Below are 19,214 nucleotides of genomic sequence, written 5' to 3' on the forward strand. Positions count from 1 at the left end.
CTCACTCATGGCAACTTGCTCATGGCAAATTGCCCATGGCGAATTGCCTTGGCCACTTTCCACCTGAGACCCCCCTCCCTGAGATCAGATGTCTTCCCTCTTCCTCTCTTGCCCAGTTGTTGGCTGACTAGATCTTTAGTAACCAATGAGAAATGATGAAAAACAATTTCACACAACCTTGAGACAAGAGATGCTTGACAATGCCAATATCCGGACTACAACCACATATTGGGCACAGTAATGAGTGTGTGAGTATTATACAGCACAAAAAAATCTCCCAATAATACCATGAATATTATTAATTTTTCATGTTTTTAACAATCATATGATTTATAAGCAAATCAAAAATTACTTCAGGAATCAGGATTATTAGAAAGAGTAAAGTTAGGAAAATCTATAAAACATTGTCAAGAAAACATTTTTAAAATGTTACAATGTTTGTTTGGATGGCTGGAACAGCTCTTAACAGTATGGTTGAAAGCTGCTATGCCTATCTTTGCTATTATAAAAGTTATAAAGAAGATTTAAAAAATATTAGGTTAAAGATCTCATTATTTTTCTTCAACTAGTTTTGGCTTTATAATTGAACCAAGAAAAAATATTCTACATAAAGTTCTTTCATAGTCCAAAGTTTTCATACTATTAAGACCACCCTCTTCTTTGAGATGAAGCAGAATGATGAAATTTAAATGTATATATATTGTGCTAAATTGTTAACATAAGACATGAGATACCATTCTTTTTTATGCTTTTATTGGTTATTTTATTTATTTACATTTCAAATGTTATCCCCCTTCCCAGTTTCCCCTCTGCAAACCCCCTATCCCACTCCTTCTTCCCCCTGATTCTATAAGGGTGCTCCCCTACTCATTCACCTACTCCTGCCTCACAACCCTGGCATTCCCCTACACTGGGGCATCGAGACTTCACAGGACCAAGGGCCTTCCCTCCCATTGATGCCAGATAAGGTCATCCTCTGCTACATATGCTGCTGAAGCCATAGGTCCCTCTTTGGTTGGTGGTTTAGTCCCTGGGAGCTCTGGGGAGTCTGGTGGTTGATATTGTTGTTCTTCTTATGGAGCTGTAAACCCCTTCAGTTCCTTCAGTCCTAACTCCTCCACTGGGGTCACCTTGCTCAGTCCAATGGCTAGCTGCAAGCATCCACATCCATTATTGATCAGTAAAGCTCAGGCAGAGCCTTATGAAATACCATTCTTAATTGTTAATACGTAAAAGGCAAGCAATGTACAAATATTTTGATCCTCAGCCTTTAAAGTCATAGAAGTCCATGTTTGGTTTGGATTTCAGTTGTATACTGAGAAGGTATCTTTAATAACTCTCATTTTTATGGAACTTAAGTTTAAAAAAAAATCATCAGGGCCTCTCCCCTTCCCATGCTGCCTCTCCTTAGGGCTCAGCACTGATCCCAACTTCACTTTAGCCTCGATTATAAACAACTTTTCCTATATTTCAGTTTTGTCCAAAATAGACACTGGCCTGCTTGGGGATGGTTTCTTCACTTGGTTCTCAGCTTAAAATTCCCTAAGGAAAGATCAACCGATTCCTAAAATAAATTATTTACTTCTTAATGAAGTTCTCTGAAAATGATTTCTCTAAGATATCTTATTTTATTTGCTTTTATAAATCATTTATTTCATTAACTAAAACATAAAGTCCCAAATTGAAGGAAAACATCATCACATCCACTATGTTAACAGAGCTGCTCAGAAGAGTTTCCAAAACTTCCAACCCAACAAATCATCATAAAATGAAAGAGCAAAAATCTTAGTTGTTGACTAAAGTTGACGAAATTTTTTATATCCAAATAATGGCTGACTGCAAATATTTTAGTTAAAAATGAAATACATGATTTAAATGGTTTATTTGAATATTATAGTTGATCTTGTAGTTAATGATACTGGATATGTTATACATATGTTTTATGGTAACAGAACATTAACTCTTGTCAGAACCCTCAGGCTTCCTAGTCACCTTTTTAAGGGAGACAGTTTAAAAAGAAACATTAATATATTTCTGGGATTTTTGTAGAAAAATATTTAATAAAATAAACGTGCATTGTTTTGGAATTTAAAATTCTAAATGTAATAGCAAAATTACTGTCATAGCCATTCAAATAAAGTATAGAGGTTTTATATACAGGTCTATAGAGTTGTTCTTGTTTTGTAGAGAATATAATATTTCAAGACTGAAACATACACTTTTAAAACATACATTATAAACTTGAAGTGACCTCGTTTATTTCACTAAAGAATGGCAAGAGAATCTTGAGTAATTGTTCAGAGTCAAGTTCTTGATGCACAAGGACAAGGAGCACAGTTTAGGTCTCCAGAATCTATATAAAAGCATGGTAGGATTGCCATTGAATTCCAAGTAGAAAACTGGCTGACCAGTCACCAAAACCATGGTGTTTGGATTCAGTAAAAGGCCCTCCCTTAGGGAAGGTGGAGATCCATATGGGAAGGCACTTCATGCCTGAACATGCAAGCACACATGTTCATGTGCATGCTCACCTGGAAACACATATACATGTGACTATACATACACATATATACACACACATTAAAAATATATGCATATGTGCATACTATAGACATGTATGCATTATATAATATATATGCAAAAAGCAACAAAAATGACAAAGCTAAACAAGAAGTTCGGTGAATGGTGGTTAAAATAGTTATTAAAATAGTTCTCTAATAAACAGAAACTGCCTCAAAGCACAAAATGTAAACACATTCAATCCTAGGAAGTCCTAAAATACTTATATATGTCCATCCTGCTCTCTCCTTTCTTCTTTATCTTCAAAGGTTTAGTAACTTAATTTTCTTTGAGATTTATATCCACCCAGCAATACTTATGAAGCATATATTGGGTAGCTAGGAGTGGTCCATTGACATGAGTTACAACATGAATGGAGAACACAATCCCTGCTGTGGCAAGGATAAAGATCAGGGCAGGGAGACAGAAAATGAAATCTGTATTTTATGTTCTATTCTAATATTCTAAGTAACATTTCTAAAGTAAATTTCTGATTATGAATCTTGAATATATAAACTTAATGTAGACGTATAGAATAAATGAAGTAAACAACTAAAGAAAATCAGGAAATACTTACCTTTCTTTTAAAGTGAGAGTTTATATAAAATGAAAAAAATATTAATTGGTAACAAGCCAATCAAGCAAATCCTTTGAGAAAAGTACTTCAGCCAAGTGAAGATATAAAGAAAAAAAATTCCTAAACTGGGAAATGTTCAAACTATGGGTTGTTGTTTTGTTTTTGTTTTATATTTATGTTTTAATAACTGTACCCAGAGTCTTGTGAGGAAGAAATGTAATACAAAATATCATGGTATCAGGTGAGCTGGAGACACACACAGGCATGAAGCAAGCAGGCTGATGAGACAAATAGAACCTGCTTTTGAAACTTAGAAGCTGCCTCTTCTGCTTTGTGTCTAATGGTCTGGAATTAATACAGAAGGTATATCTCCAAGAGATTTGTAAGAAATGTTTGTTCCTTGGCATATCAGTAACATTCAAGGTCCCCTTTTCTCCCACAGTTTCCTCAGAGCATATTTCACCTCTGCATTCCTCAAGCTATAGATCAAAGGATTTAACATCGGTTCAACAATGGTAGCACACAGAGCCATTGCATTGTCTATAGGGTAAGTGACCACAGGCCTCATGTACAAGATGATACAAGGTACAAAGAACAGCACAACGACTGTAAAGTGAGAACTACATGTGGAGAGAGCTTTGCGCCTTCCTTCAGAGCTGCAAGATTTCAGGGAGCAAAGGATGACAACATAGGAAGTGATGAGAACAAGGAAAATGGTCACACACATCACCCCACTGTTGAGAATGACTAAGAGATCCAGGATATGGGTGTCCATGCAAGCCAGGTGCAACAATGGGAACAAGTCACAGATCACATGATCAATGACATTGGGACCACAGAAAGGTATTTGATACATAAAGAGAAGCTGAATGGTTGCATGAGCAAATCCTCCCACCCAAGCTCCTCCCACCATCAGCCAGCACACTCGAGGACTAACAATGGTCGTGTAGTGCAGAGGTTTACAGATAGCCACATAGCGGTCATAGGCCATCACAATGAGAAGGATGATCTCTACCCCACCAAAGAAGTGTTCAGCAAAGATCTGGGTCATGCAACCTTCTAAGGAGATGGTGGTGTTCTCAGAAAGAGAGTCTACAATCAACTTAGGAGCAGTGACTGAAGAGTAGATGACATCCAAAAAGGACAAAGAAATGAGGAAAAAATACATGGGAGACCTCAAATTCGGACTCACCATTACAGTTACAACAATCAATAGGTTTCCCAAGAGTGTGGCCATGTACATAACAAGAAACAAAGCAGAGAATATTGTTCTCAGCTCTGGAATCTTTGTAATGCTCAGAAGAATGAATTCAGTGACATTGTTTGCATTCTCCATTTGATGTGAGCTGGTAAAGACATGGAATTCTAAACTGGAGACTCTGTATATTTAAAAAAAAGAAGAGAGAATTATTTCTAATTAGTTATTATCGGATGTACTAGACATTGTTGCACGCTGTTTCCCACCCACCTAAGCTTGCTTTTTCTTTAACTGACTGCCATGTGTGATTTTATCACAAACTCCAAATTTCAGCTGCTAACAATAAAGACTGAAGGCAGCTCCTAATCCCACAATACTACATCCTATCCTGGGTTGAACTCTGATTTTCTGTTATGGTGCTTGATCCTGTGACAAGAATTCCTGCTTCATCATTCTCGTGTATACATAGTCCTAAAAAATGTATTATTAACGTGTTTGTGGAAATCTGACAGTAGTAGATATGACTCCACTGAGAATGGCAACCTGTTTAACACAATACAAGGCTTCTTTCTGTCTCACTCTTCTCAACTGCTTTATTTTCTGCTTTCCAAAATCATCTGTCTCCATACAGCCCTTTCCTAGGTGTCTGCTTTTGAAAAACTTGCAGGCAGGCTGTTGACCTTCATTTATCATTAAATACACTCAAGAATTTGGAAAGTACTCGAAGCTTATATATTTATATATAACAATAAATATTACATAATGAACAACATTATATACACAAATTTATAAGTGTATCCTAATATCATATCTAAAGGATTTCTATTTATTAAGGATCATGAGAATAAAATATAAAGTCTAACTAAGAAGCTGCCTTCTAAACTGTCTAAACATATATATATATATATATATATATATATATATATTTGTTTTTAAGAATTTCATACATAAATATAATATCTTTTTAAAGTTGTTTACAAACAATGGATTTCACTGTGATAGTTTCAAGTAGGATTTGCTTTGTTGATTCTTCTCAACTTCTCTCTGCCACAACCATTCCTCTCACTTCCCCTCACTATTTTTCTTTCTACTTTAATGTTATTTGTAACATACTATCTCTTTCTTCTCACTTCATTAAAACCTTTTTTCTTCTTCATAATTCTTTTTCTACTTTTATAATGTCACCACATACATATATGCATACACATATACACACATATACATACATGCACACATACATACTGCAGCACCACACAGCTTGGTGTCATGCAGTGAGAAACACCCTGATTTCAGAGTTAGCAAATTTAGTTCTCTTAGGCTGAGAAGCTCCTTACTGACTGCACAATGTTCAGTCCTTCAAAAATAGAGCCAGTAATAGCCATCAGAGTCAATGTGAGTCAGGGGCTGATTAAAGATGCAGTACTAACATATATTTTTTTCTTTTTAATTTCCATAAAACTGTAAGGGATAGTTGTGGATGACAGCATACACATGTAACCTCAGCCTTGTTGCATCTGAGGCAAGAGGATTTTGAGTTGAAGACAAGTCTGGGATGTATAGTGAGTACCTGACACTAAAACAAGCAAAAAATTATATGAGACAAAAGTTATTATCACATGATTTTCAGAAACAATAAGACTTTGAGAAGTCATGAAACTCAACTAAATACCTTTACTGGATGAATCTATAGCACAGTCTACTTTGTGCTCCTCTAAGGATCCTGTCCTTTCTTATAGTGCTTTAATCAATAGAAAAGAAATAATAGGCACATGAATGTTTCAAGAGCAGTATTCAATTATTTATTATGAACTTTTCCCTTGTAAGTTTCACAATTTTCTGCTGCTTCTGATCTATTAGTAAGTCCATTACCCTTATTTCTCCAGCCCTCCTTTCTTCTGCAAGACTCCCTTCATCATGGTCATCCTGGGCATGTGTTACATATACCATCACAGATTCCATATTTAATTAATCTTTTAAAATGTTATTTCCTTGTAGAGGTGTTTAAAGATGATTTTTACTTTCCATTAAATGTCTAATGCTGTGCTCTGTACATTATAATCATTTAAATGTAATCCTTATATGTGTAACAACTACTAAAGAAAAGGTGGCTGTGAATTTGAAAGAGAGCAAAGAAGATGGGGAGGAGGGAAAATTATGTAACTATATTTTAATTAATTTTTTTTAATTTTTTAAAAAAATTTAAAAAGTGTTACATCCGAATCTGGCTGTTTCTTTCCTGGTAGCCTGCTTCAGATATCTCAGTTAACACCTCTCACCTTTAATGCTCCAGGTCATAGACATGATATGGCTAAATTCCAGAGCTGAACCCCACCTTCAGTGTTGAATCACTGTTACCATCAATTGCATCACAGTCTTTATAAATTAGCTTAAAAGACACTTGCTGCTCACATTTCTCCATTCTGAGTCCACAATCGTGCAAACAAACAAATCAGGTAAATTCCTCACACATATCAAATAAAATTATACTTGACAATTTAATTATTGCAATAATTTCATGTGTCACACCTCAAACTAATTGTCATTATGACTATCAGGTCATTTTAAAGAACCCCCAGCTTCAGTTTGTCACCAATTTTGTCACTTCAAGAACCATTCACTTGATGATCCAATCATGTGAAAAGCATAGACTGTGCAGGTAAGTTGTCTAAAACCACTTTGACTAAGAGTCCAGCACCAGCAGAGATGTTCTCAAGCCAACTTTTCTAGAGAAGACCGTGATAACAATGCACCCACTACGGGGAAGTGATACTGACAGCAGTATAGTTTCTAATGGCTTCAAGGGAAGCTTGACAAATACCTTAAGTATCCCAGCTCCTGCATAGGAAATAGCTTGTGGGTTATAAAGGACCAGAATTTTTCTATGTAGGTTTTCTCAAAAGGCAGGCAGCAAAATGTCTCTCAAAAATTTACTCATGGCATTGTGCTTACCATTTGGTTCTAGTTTGATCTTCCCTAGTAAACTGTCTCCAAACCACATTTTAGAAGAAATATTATTAGCATATTTTCTCTTAGGTAATGGACTTGTGGGAACAAAGGTCAGAATGTAACTTGCTAGAGGCACAGATTTAGAAGATGTGCATGTTTGCTTCATTTCAATCACATTCCTATGTGGCCAAGTCTCCACTGACCTAATCACTCTACAGGTAATTTCCCATCTACCCCTGCATTGATGAGCACTTTCCCAGAGGCAGAAATCAACTGGAAGAAGGCCAAATTGACACTCTACAAAACAATCAAAATTCATATATCACACCAGAACCCATTTAATTATTTGTTCCAAAACTGTTATACTCCTCATGAACAGAATATCCTCATATGAGTCTGCCCAAATGAAAAATAGATAAAGGAAAAGGAGTGATTTTACTTGAGTTATCTAGCAAGTATCCAGTATTAACATTTTCTCTCTGTTCACTTATACTTTTGCCATTTAATACTGTTATTTAAATATATATCAAATGCCAATATTATTTCTCTTAGGAAGATTTAGAAAAAATACCACATTTTCTTTTATGTTTTTTTTTTTTTATTTTTGAACATATACATGTGTGTGTGTATGTATATATGTATGTGTGTGTGTAAAATGCATTGTGATTATATTTACACAATTACTTTCATATTTACACAATAACTTTAGGTTATATCCCCTCCTACCCCTACCAAACCTTTACTTTCTTACTGTGCTTTTAGTCTGTGCAATTTACTTCCTCATTTATCCAGTAAGAAGTTGGTATATCTCCCAGGACACAATCATTGACCTTGGTTTTCTACTTGAAATCATTCTTCTGTCTTAGAATTTATGGTATTTTCTCAATAATGCTCTTTATTCCTGGTTTTATTATAATTCTTATCTAATGGTAAAACTAAGTAAACTACAAGTAATTTTTACTTCTCACCAGAAGATTGTATTTTAGTACGTGAAGTGCTGACTGTGTCATCTTCCTAACCTATGCATTTTTGTGGGAAAATATCATTTTCCTAATGACTTTGATATATTCAAACACTAAAGTAGACTAGGTAGTCATACTCCAAAAACAAGTGTTCCAAGGTCCAGCATTACTGTATGTTCAAATTATGTAAGAAATATCTCACTGAATTTGAGGAGAGAATATTTGTGGGAAGCAGTGAAAGAATCTTGGATTCACAAAGGGATTTTGTGTAGTGATATGGAAAATCCTGGTGCTATCCATGGACATTAAGGAGCTGTGTTGCTAAACAACATTGCTACAAGTGAGGAGAGACAAAAGAACAATGACAACAACAACTGTAACAGCAAAACCCACAAAACACCCCATCTTTCTCTTAGGGTGAAGGCAATCACTAAAAATATGTGACAATTCCTTATATTTACGTATAAACAGACAAAAAATTACTATGCTTTGACCTCCACTGATAAATGGAGGGCTGAGAATTAAGAACTTGATTTGAATCCTGCAGCAGATTTGATGTGGGATTTGAGGAAAACAATTTTGTAGCCTTTTCAGCCTCTATTTTCTTCTTCATAAGATGGATATACTGTCTTTAAAACGATCAGTTTAGAACCTGGCTTATACCATCTACCTAAGTGAATGGGTCTGCTAGATGAAAACATATTTAATAAAAAACATATGAATCATACATATAAGTAATAGCATAAAAAATTATTGCGCATAATTTAGTATGATTAAATGGAAGAATATTTGCTCAGATTGCTACAATGCTTACTCCAGTGCTGATAAGGGAGGAAAATACCCATCCTTTATATTCAACAAAAACTTCGAGCCATGAGAATATTTGAGAAAATAAGAAGAAATTAGGAGTAATTTCAAATTTTCTACTTTACATTTTGTCCTAGGAGGAAAAAAGAGACATGTTAGAAATTATTTTTTTCTTTTATATACTTCCTTGTACTATTTTTTATTATTTTGATGTAAATAATACCAGAAACAAATGCAGTTAAAAAAAAAGACAAAAGGCTGCAAGTTTGTTTTTGATTCTCAAATGTCTAGTTTCCATTTATCTATTTTTGGTATTACCAGACTATGCAAAATTTATTTAAAGATCTTCAGAAAAGCCAATGTCACTCAACTAACAAATGGATGAAGTAATTAAATATGTAATGGTGAGTCTCTAGAGAAAAACATGCCCCAGAATCATTAAAATGGTATAGTTGGTGTTTTCTCTTGGAAATCTAGAATCTATGGACATCAATTTCGAGCCTTGAAAAAAAACACATTTAGAGCAACTGAAGACACAAAGAAGGTCTAGTCATTATTAAGTGCTCAAAAAACTCAGTTGTGGGAAGTTTTCTCTTTGCTATATGCTAATGATATCTGAAATGTGTTCAGTCTCTTCCACAGTTTACCACAAACGTAATTCTACTTGTCATTTTGTAACAGGGTAAGTGACTCGCCTCTTCAATAGATTCTTCATAGCATTTTTCACCTCTGTGTTTCTTGCTGTGTAAATGATGGGATTTAACATGGGAGTGAGGATTGCAAAGAATACAGTCACCAGCTTGTCCACAGGGTAGGTGGTCACAGGGCGCATGTAAGTAAATATGCAAGGTACAAAGAAGAGAACAACCACAGTAAAGTGAGAGCCACACGTGGAAAGAGCTTTACGTCTCCCTTCAGAACTATGAGACTTCAAGGACTGCAGGATAACTATATATGAGATGAGGAGCATGGTAAAAATGAGAAAGCACATGGCTCCACTGTTGGCAGCCACTATGATGCCCAGCTTATGTGTGTCTCTGCAGGCAAGTTTCAACAATGGGAAGAGATCACACATGAAGTGGTCAATAATATTAGGACCACAGAAGGGAAGATTAATCATAAAAAATATTTGCATGGTGGCATGCAAGATTCCTCCAATCCAGGCTACCACCACCAGGAGTCTACAGAGGCCTTGACGCATAATAGTCATGTAATGCAGAGGTTTGCATATGGCCACATATCGGTCATAGGCCATAACAATGAGGAGGATGATCTCTGATCCTCCAAGGAAGTGCTCCACAAAGAGCTGAGTCAGACATCCAACCAAGGATATTGTCCTCCTCTGGTAGAGGAGGTCAATTATCATTTTGGGGGTGGTGACAGAGGTGTAGAAGGCATCTATGAAGGACAAGTAAGTGAGAAAGAAGTACATGGGAGCTGAAAGGGTGGGGCTGAAGGAGATGGTAAGGACAATGAACAGATTAGCCAACACTGTAAATAGGAAAACAAACAAAAAGACAATGAACAGTATTTTCTGCAAGCGTGGATTCTGTGTGAGACCCAGGAGAACAAATTCTGTTACATTACTGGGAGGGTTCTGGAGCTCCATTCAGGATATAAAGCCTTCCCAAGTACTGAATTCCCTACAAAAACAAAAAGGCAGGTCATTAATCTTAAATGTATGTAGTCTGATGGTCACCCTACACCAGCAGAGCTTTCAGTAACCGTGGAGCACACTGTATAATCTTTTAACCCAGTAGTTGCTCTCAGTCTTTCTTTTCTCCTTATTACTCTCTCTTCATATATTAAGACCAGCAGATATGACACAATTATAGGACAATAATTACTATTTAATTTATAGAAAAATTGCTGATCTTTACATAGACTTTTCCATTTCCAAAGTCCAAGTGATGCATCGGGGTTGCTCTCATGCTCAGTTGTCTGAGCACTACACTAAGTCTGTGTCCTTTCATATGAGGATACATATTTCATACGCTAAAATGTGCTCATCCACGTAAAGACTATTCTTCCTTTCTGAATTTACATCAGATCCCAAATATTCTACAGTTAAAGAAAGACACAGTTTAGTGACTATTACACGAACTCACTCCAGCTATGATTACCTGCATAAACCTCTAAAAGTGCAACAAGGTACACATCTATCATAAAGGAAGGAGATTCCCATCCCTATAGGGAAATTATTTGCAATTGTAGCTAGAGAAAAAAAATATTGTTTATTGATGTGTGGCCATATTTAAATTAAGATTTCCCTTGCTCCAGTGTATGGTCCTACAACCATACATAAATAAACGCACTAATTGGACTTAGTGGGTTATCATGTTTCCTTGTATATATGCACAAAATTCTAAAGAATAAAGAAATATTAGTATTTTTATAAACATGACCATAACATATCTCTGGTAAGCAGGAACTTTAGCAAGATGTACTACTTGAAAGCAATATTTAGCCCATACCTCTACCATACCTTGACCATACCTATATGCTATATATACCTATTTCCTCAGTATGTTAGTATAGCATCTAGCATGATGAAGAATTACATGATGAATCTTTATACTTTACAGATTTTTGTTTGGAAGTCTACCAATGCTTCCCAGTGCATAAATCAAAGAACCCAATCACTCTCATCACCCAGTCAATTATCCAGGCTACAAACTTTATAATACATGTTATGAATCTTTTGAAATCAAAGTGCATTTAATATTTTTAATATATTTTAAAGGTTACAACAATGCTAATTCTTTTTAAGAGATTAAGAAACTGTGTTATTCACTTTTTAGATAATTAAATGTTGGTTACAAATATTTTTACCCTTCAGCAATTATTTTTCCCATAAATATTTTATCACAGGCGCTTTACTTTAAGTATTGTTTTTTAATACACATACATACAGAATGTTATATGCAGATGTATGGAATATATACATATATATTTGAAAGCATATAAACAAAATCTGTTTTGTCTACATAAGTATATATATTTAATTTGGTATTGGACAACCAATTTAGCATAATCATCTTAAATAAATATACAGTTTCAACAGATGGGAAAAACAACTTTATTTAGGATTTTTAAAAGACTTTACTTTGCCGGGCAGTGGTGGTGCACGCTTTTAATCCCAGCACTTGGAAGGCAGAGGCAGGTGGATTTCTGAGTTCTAGGCCAGCCTGGTCTACAGAGTGAGTTCCAGGACAGCCAGGGCTACATGCAGAAACCCTGTATCGAAACCCCCCCCCCAAAAAAAAGACTTTACTTTATTAAAAGCTTTAAAAGCTTTTAAGTGAACTTTAAAACAGAGACAGAAAGAAATTGGCTACTAAGTAAGATAACACACGTATGTGGCATGTGAACATTACTGTAAACAAATATCAATTAGGTAGTTAATAAATATTTGTTACACATATATGTGTGTGTGTATGCACATGTTTATCTACATGAAAACTATAAAAATGTTTATGTTGAAAGCCTGCACTTGTCCAGTTCCTGACGTTTTGTCTATCTTTACAATTCATCTATGCAAGAAAAGATTTATCATCTCTATTTTTAATTTACATATCCTTAGTTCTTCACCAACCACCAACATCATACACCATGTATCATTTCTGGATTAACAATATCAAATTAACCAGTGAACATGAAAAATACATTTTAATTTGCAGACATAAATTTCTACAGAAGTAAAAAGAAAGCATATCAATGACAAATGAATTTCATATTTTCTATGTTAAATGGATAAAGAACCTTAGCTTTTATTATTCAAGATGAAATTTTTATATATCTGTAAGGACATGGTGAAGTATCACTGGATTTCTTACTCTGAGTCTTGTACAGGTTCAGAGAGAGGACGGGACATGTATCAAAGGTGATACAGTGATCTTTGCAGCAGTTTAAAAGAGTGGTTCCCACCCTGTGGGTTATGACTTCCCCTTCTGAGATCATATATCAGATATTCTAGACATCAGATATTTATATTATGATTTATAACAGCAGAAAATTACAGTTATGAAGTAACAACAAAATAATTTTATGGCTGGAGGTCACCACAACATATAGAACTATTATAAAGGGTTACAGCACTAGGAAGGTTGAAAACCACTTACTTGAAGAAATAGACACTGCTTCACATTTATTCTACAGCTTTTGAATACCAATCTTAAAAATATAGAATGAATATTTTTAAAGGTGAATATTTTATTGAATATTTTATGTGCAATTATCAAAGACTAAAGGTAATTAGAAATCATATAAACTATCAGATATTGCATAAATGTGTATAAAATATTGCATATCACCTGGAATACTATATAACTCTCAGTGAGGTGCTTTATCCTGCCAAGATACTGCACACCTGCAATCATAGCACTTGAAGTATGGAAGCAGGAATATCAGAGACTCAGAGCCACCCTCTGCCATGTAGCAAGTTCTAGGCCAACCTTTGTTACATGAGACCCTGTTCAGAAAAAGAAACAATAAAAAGGTGTTCTTAGATTTTAAAATATATTAGGAATTAACCATAACACAAACAGTGGTATTCAGTCCTTTATAAAGTGTTTTCCAAAATGTTTTTGTGTTAATTCATTAATGTATTTTGGTCATCTTCTCATATCATCATATTTGTAAAAATTTCTTATTAAAACTAAAATTTTATACAGTATAGTTCCAAAGATTTTTTAATACCAACTTTTTATTTTGAACCAACTGGATATTGAACATTTTTACAAATTCCCTTGATGTAATGTTCTCCTGACATTTTTAATTAGACTTCTTAGACCCAAAAACATTATTTACACAATAAAACATGAAAGCAAATAAATCATAGAAAAATTCTTGTACTATAATATTAATTGGAAAAATTTAGTTGGAAAAGTTAGTAGACTTTTACTAATTTAAATATATTTAAATATGTGAAAAAAATTCCAGAATGCTTTTACTTCTGCAAGTGTGAAACTATTATAATGTTTGGCATGCTTAGAACCAACAAGCCTTGAGTGGCTGAGATGGTGGGTAGTATTATGAATTTTAAGTTTCATGTACTCTTTACATGTTTCCTTTACAAAACACAAAATTCTCACCTATCAACTCGTTTGACACAGCTCAATGTCTTGGATCCCAGGTAGCTGTTAGTTCCTCAAGACATAAAGCTATAAGCTTAAAGATACCAACTACCTCAGCCATGCTAAATCATTGTTGATTTTAAATGGCTTCATGGAAAATGCCTTTCTCTGGAGCTTACCAAGTGTAGCCAGTGTGCCCTGTAAGCAATCAAACTCTAAGCTTTCTTAGACCTGACTAATTAGATCTCAGGAGCATTCCACTGCCAGTAGTAAATTTTGCTAAGAACAATTATTTCACTGAATATTAACAGAAACAGCATTTGAATTTAATTAACATTTCCTTGAGTTGAGTTACTACAAAAAATCAAAACAATTGCTAATGAACTTCAATATTTGATGACAAATGAGGTAAATATTTATGTGGAGTCTGGAAAGTTAATTATTTACATTAACATTTAGGTGAATAATGATTTTGAAATTTTCATTATGATATTTTATTTAGGAATCCATACTTCATTGTTATATTGAAATATTTTTTAGACATAATAAGTTTTAGTTATGATCTGTGTTGTTATAATATCACACCAGATATAATTTACAGTACTTTAAATGAATATTTGCCATACTAGTTTTTAAATTATATTATTTCCATGCTGATGAAAATAGTTGCTTTAGTCATGGTTTTATTGCTGAGAAGAAACACCATAACTATGGTAACTCTTCTTCTTTTTTTTTTAGTTTTTCAGTTTTTATGTATTTTTTTATTTTATTTACATTTCAGATGCCATACCCCTTTCCCCATTTCCCCTCCCTAGAAAACCCCTATCCTATGCCCCCTTTTCTTTTTTGCTTTTATACATTTTTTAAAATGTTAATCAAAGGCTTTATAAGTTTGATAATGCTTAATCAGAAGTGTAACCCAATACCCCACCTAGATATATAAACTATCTTTGACTGGTGGAGACACATGAACATCTGCCTCCATGTCCCCCCCACTTCTCTCTCTCATCACCTAGCTTCACCCTTCCTGTTAAAATAAATTTTTTCTCTCAAAATGCAATTAGAGCATAATTATTCCTAATTGTACCAGTGAGGTATAAGATAGTCCTAATACCCAGTCCATCGTTTTGTTGACTAACCAGAACCTCTGTCATCTATCCTAACTAAAACACTTAGTTTTGAACCTGGCTTTTTTCTTGGCTTTAGAATGAATGTCAGCTGAAAACCATCCACTCAGATCTTTTCTCTCAAAGTAAATAGCCAGGATTGGCTATAAGACTATGGGTCTTCAACCCCGTCAGAAATCCAGAATGGCTGAATTAACTGAAATTATGGGAAGCACTAAGCATAGCTTCTAAAACTTAGCCAATTTATAGAGACCGCTGAACACCTGAAAAGCCCCTATACTACTGAACGTTGGAGCATCAAATCTTCAGCCTTCTGGCCCAGAATCATCTGACAGACCTTAGTGATGCAACATTATTAAGGGCTGAGATAACATTATTAAAAAGACTGGAGAGATGACCAATGAGAGTAAACGGTGCCTAAATCAGGCAAAAGAGCCAGAGACAGTCCCTGCCTCCACTCTTATGAGTCTCACAAGAAGACCAAGATACACAACCACAGCATATGTGCAGAGGGCCAAGGTCAAACCCATGCAGGCTCCCTGACTGTTGGTTCAGTCTTTGTGAGCCCCAATAAGTCCACGTTAGTTGAGTCTGTGGATTTTTCACTGAGTTCCCCCTAATGTTTGGCTGTGGATCTCTGCATCTGTTCCCATTAGTTGCTGGATGAAGCCTTTCTGATGACAGTTATGCTAAGCTCCCGTCTACAAGTATAGCAGAATATCATTAGGAATAATTTTATTGACTTTTTTCCAGTCTTATTTGGTTTTATCCTTGGTCTCTGGGCTATCCAGGCTCAGTTTCCTGGCCCAGTCAGGCACTGTCAGGGATGTACTCCTTCTCATGGCATGGTTCTCACGATAGACTGGTCAGTGGTTTGTCACTTCCACAATTCCTGCACTATCTTTAATCTAGGTTGTTTCCATTTGTGTCTATTATGAATAAAGCTGCTATGAATATGGTTAAGCAGGTTGCTTTGTGAGAGGATGGAACATCTGTCGAGTATATGACTAAGAGTAGTATAGCTGGATCTTGAGGAAGATCAACTCCCAGTTTTCTGAGGAACCATCATATTAACCCTCTTGTCATATGTGGAGCTGGTAAAATCTTTTCCCATTCTGTAGGCTGCCATTTTGTCCTACTGAGGGTGTCCTTTGAGTTACAAAAGCTTTTAATTTCAGTTTCAGGATCATGAGATCCCACTTAGTAATTATAGATTGCTTGGTTAGACTTACCCCCATGAGAGCTTATACTATTTGCATCTGATTAAAGAATGTTGTTTCCATGATTTCTTTCTCAGCCCACTTGTTTGTATGCAGAACAGACACTCAATTTTTTCAATTTTATATCCAGTCACTTCACTGAAGTTGTTTACGACCTATATAAGTTCCTTAGTAGAGTTTTAGGGATTGCTTATGTACATTATCATATAATCTGCAAATAGCAATACTTTGATTTCTTTCTTTCCAATTTGTATCCTCTTGATCTCCTTTATTTGTTTTATTGCTCTAGCTATAACTTCAAGTACAATACTGAGTAAATACAGAAAGAGTGGATGCTCTTGTGTTGTTCCAGATTTTAATGGAGTTGCTTTTAATTTAACTCATTTTAATTTGATTTTTGCTATCAACTTGCAGTAAATTGCCATGCCTTTATTATGTTTATGTATGTCCCTTGTATCTCCCTGGTCTCTCCAAGACAATCAACATAAAGCAGTGTTGGATTCTGTCAAAGACCTTTTCAGCATCTGATGATATGATCATATTTTTTCCTTTCAGTTTGTTTAAATAATGGATTACATTGACAGATTTTTAAAAACTTTTTATTGGATATTTTATTTACATTTCAAATGTTATCCCTTTTCACCATTCCCCACTCACCCAAAACCCCCAATTCCATCTCCCCTCCTCCTGCTTCTATGAGGATATGCCCCCACCCACCCAGCCACTCCCACCTTTCACCCTCGAATTCTTCCACACTGGGGCATCCAGCCTTCCCAGGACTAAGAACTTCCTTTCCTTCCCACCTATGCCCAACAAGGCCATTCTCCACGAGCTATATAGCTGGAGCCATGGGTCCCTCCCTATGTGCTCCCAGGCTGGTAGTTTAGACCCTGGGAGCTCTGGTTGGTTGGTATTGTTGCTCTCCCCATGGGGCAGCAAACCCCTTAGGCTCCTTCAGTCTTCTCTCTAACTTCTCCATTGGGAACCCCATGATCACTTCAATGGTTAGCTCTGAGCATCTGCCTCTGTATATGTCAGGCTCTGGCAGGCCTCTAAGGAGACAGCTATATCAGGCTCCTGTCAGCATGCATTTCTTGGCATCCACATCAGCATCTGCGTTTGGTGACTACACCTGGGATGGATACCCAGGTGGAGCAGTCTCCAGACGGCCCCTTCTTCAGTTTCTGTCCGACATTTTGTCTCCATATTTGCTCCCATGAGTATTTTGTTACATCTTCTAAGAAGGACTAAAGCACCCACACTTTGGTCTTCCTTTTTCCATGAGCTTCATGTGGTCTATGAGTTGTATTGCAAGCTTTTGGGCGACCACTTATCAGTGAGTGAATACCATGTGTGTTCTTTTAGATTGAGTTACCTCACTCAGGATGATATTTTCTAGTTCTAACCATTTGCCTAAGAATTTCATGAATTTATTAAATAGCTGAGTAGTACTCCATTGTGTAAATGTACCACATTTTCTGTATCCATTCCTCTGTTGAAGGACACTTGGGTTCTTTCCAGCTTCTGGCTATTATAAATAAGGCTGCTATGAACATGGTGAAGCATGTGTCCTTGTTATATATTGGAGCATCTTCTGGGTATATGCCCAGGAGTGGTATAGCTGGGTCCTCAGGTAATGCTATGTCCAATTTTCTGAGGAACCACCAGACTGACTTCCAGAGTGGTTGTACCAGCTTGCAATCCCACCAACAATTGAGGAATGTTCCTTTTTCTCCACATCCTCCCCAGCATCTACTATCACCTGAGTTTTTGATCTTAGCCATTCTGACTGGTATGAGGTGGTATCTCAGAGTTGTTTTGATTTGCATTTCCCTGATGACTAAAAATATTGAACATTTCTTTAGGTGTTTCTCCGCCAATAGAGTTTCCTCAGTTGAAAATTCTTTGTTTAGCTCTGTACCCTATTTTAATAGGGTAATTTGGTTGTCTGGGGTCTAATTTCTTGAGTTCTTTGTATAGATTGGATATTAGTCCTCTATCAGATGTAGGATTGGTAATGATCTTTTTCCAATCTGTTGGCTGCCATTTTGTTCTATTGACAGTGTCCTTTGCATTACAGAAACTTTGCAGTTTAATGAGGTCCCATTTGTCAATTCTTGATCTTACAGCATAAGCCATTGGTGTTCTGTTTAGGAACTTTTCTCTTGTGCTCAACTATTTGAGGCTCTTCTCTACCTTCTCTTCTATTAGTTTCAGTGTATCTGGTTTTATGTGATGGTTCTTTATCCACTTGGACTTGAGCTTTGTACAAGGAGATAAGAATGGATCAATTATCACTCTTCTACAGGCTAACCTCCAGTTGAACCAGCACCATTTGTTGAAAATGCTGTTCTTTGTCAGCTGGACAGTTTTAGCTCCTTTGTCAAAGATCAAGTGACCATAGGTATGTGAGTTCATTTCTGGGTCTTCAGTTCTATTCCATTGATCTTCCTGGCTGTCTCTGTATCAATACCATGCAGGGTATTTTTTTTATCACTATTTTTCTGTAGCACAGTTTTAGGTCAGGGATGGTGATTCCCCAGCAGTTCTTTCATGGTTGAGAGTAGATTTTGCTATTCTAGTCTTTTTTTGTTATTCCAAATGAATTTGAGAATAGCTATATTTAAAAAACAAGCAGATAAAATTGAAAACCTTGAGCTTATGACTATGATAATATATTAGAAGTCTTCATCAGAGTTGCATTAATAGCTTATTATAACTTTACTGATTAATGTTTGAACTT

General features: G+C 35.6%; 2 protein-coding genes across 3 annotated transcripts; both read right to left on the bottom strand.

Annotated features, from left to right (window-relative positions):
* Positions 1 to 831: 831 nt before the first annotated feature.
* LOC117704402 (olfactory receptor 4C6-like) lies at positions 832 to 7,857 on the bottom strand. Of its 2 annotated transcripts, none has more exons than XM_076929116.1 (2): positions 7,153 to 7,857; positions 832 to 4,515 (listed from the first exon to the last, which is right to left on the bottom strand). In XM_076929116.1, exons 1-2 carry the CDS (start codon positions 7,173 to 7,175, stop codon positions 3,555 to 3,557), a joined length of 984 nt encoding a protein of 327 aa, XP_076785231.1. In that variant the 5' UTR covers positions 7,176 to 7,857; the 3' UTR covers positions 832 to 3,554. The 2 variants fall into 2 exon arrangements, with proteins under 2 accessions (XP_076785231.1, XP_076785232.1); XM_076929117.1 differs by having other exon boundaries at positions 7,284 to 7,854.
* An 822-nt stretch (positions 7,858 to 8,679) lies between these two features.
* LOC117703672 (olfactory receptor 4C3D-like) lies at positions 8,680 to 14,290 on the bottom strand. The gene is made up of 3 exons (XM_076929118.1): positions 14,143 to 14,290; positions 13,363 to 13,520; positions 8,680 to 10,692 (listed from the first exon to the last, which is right to left on the bottom strand). Exon 3 carries the CDS (start codon positions 10,656 to 10,658, stop codon positions 9,717 to 9,719), a length of 942 nt encoding a protein of 313 aa, XP_076785233.1. The 5' UTR covers positions 10,659 to 10,692; positions 13,363 to 13,520; positions 14,143 to 14,290; the 3' UTR covers positions 8,680 to 9,716.
* Between the last annotated feature and the right edge of the window lie 4,924 nt (positions 14,291 to 19,214).

Source organism: Arvicanthis niloticus, chromosome 2 (genome assembly GCF_011762505.2).
Source record: "Arvicanthis niloticus isolate mArvNil1 chromosome 2, mArvNil1.pat.X, whole genome shotgun sequence".
Classification (NCBI taxonomy): Eukaryota; Metazoa; Chordata; class Mammalia; order Rodentia; family Muridae; genus Arvicanthis; species Arvicanthis niloticus.

Excerpts from the sequence above, each read along its gene's own strand:
- LOC117704402 (XM_076929116.1), bottom strand. The coding sequence starts at position 7,175 with ATGCAGGAGCTGGGATACTTAAG. Across the intron at positions 4,516-7,152 it reads CAGGAGCTGGGATACTTAAG|AGTCTCCAGTTTAGAATTCC; the intron begins GTATTTGTCAAG and ends TTAAATATACAG.
- LOC117703672 (XM_076929118.1), bottom strand. The coding sequence starts at position 10,658 with ATGGAGCTCCAGAACCCTCCCAGTAATGTAACAGAATTTGTTCTCCTG.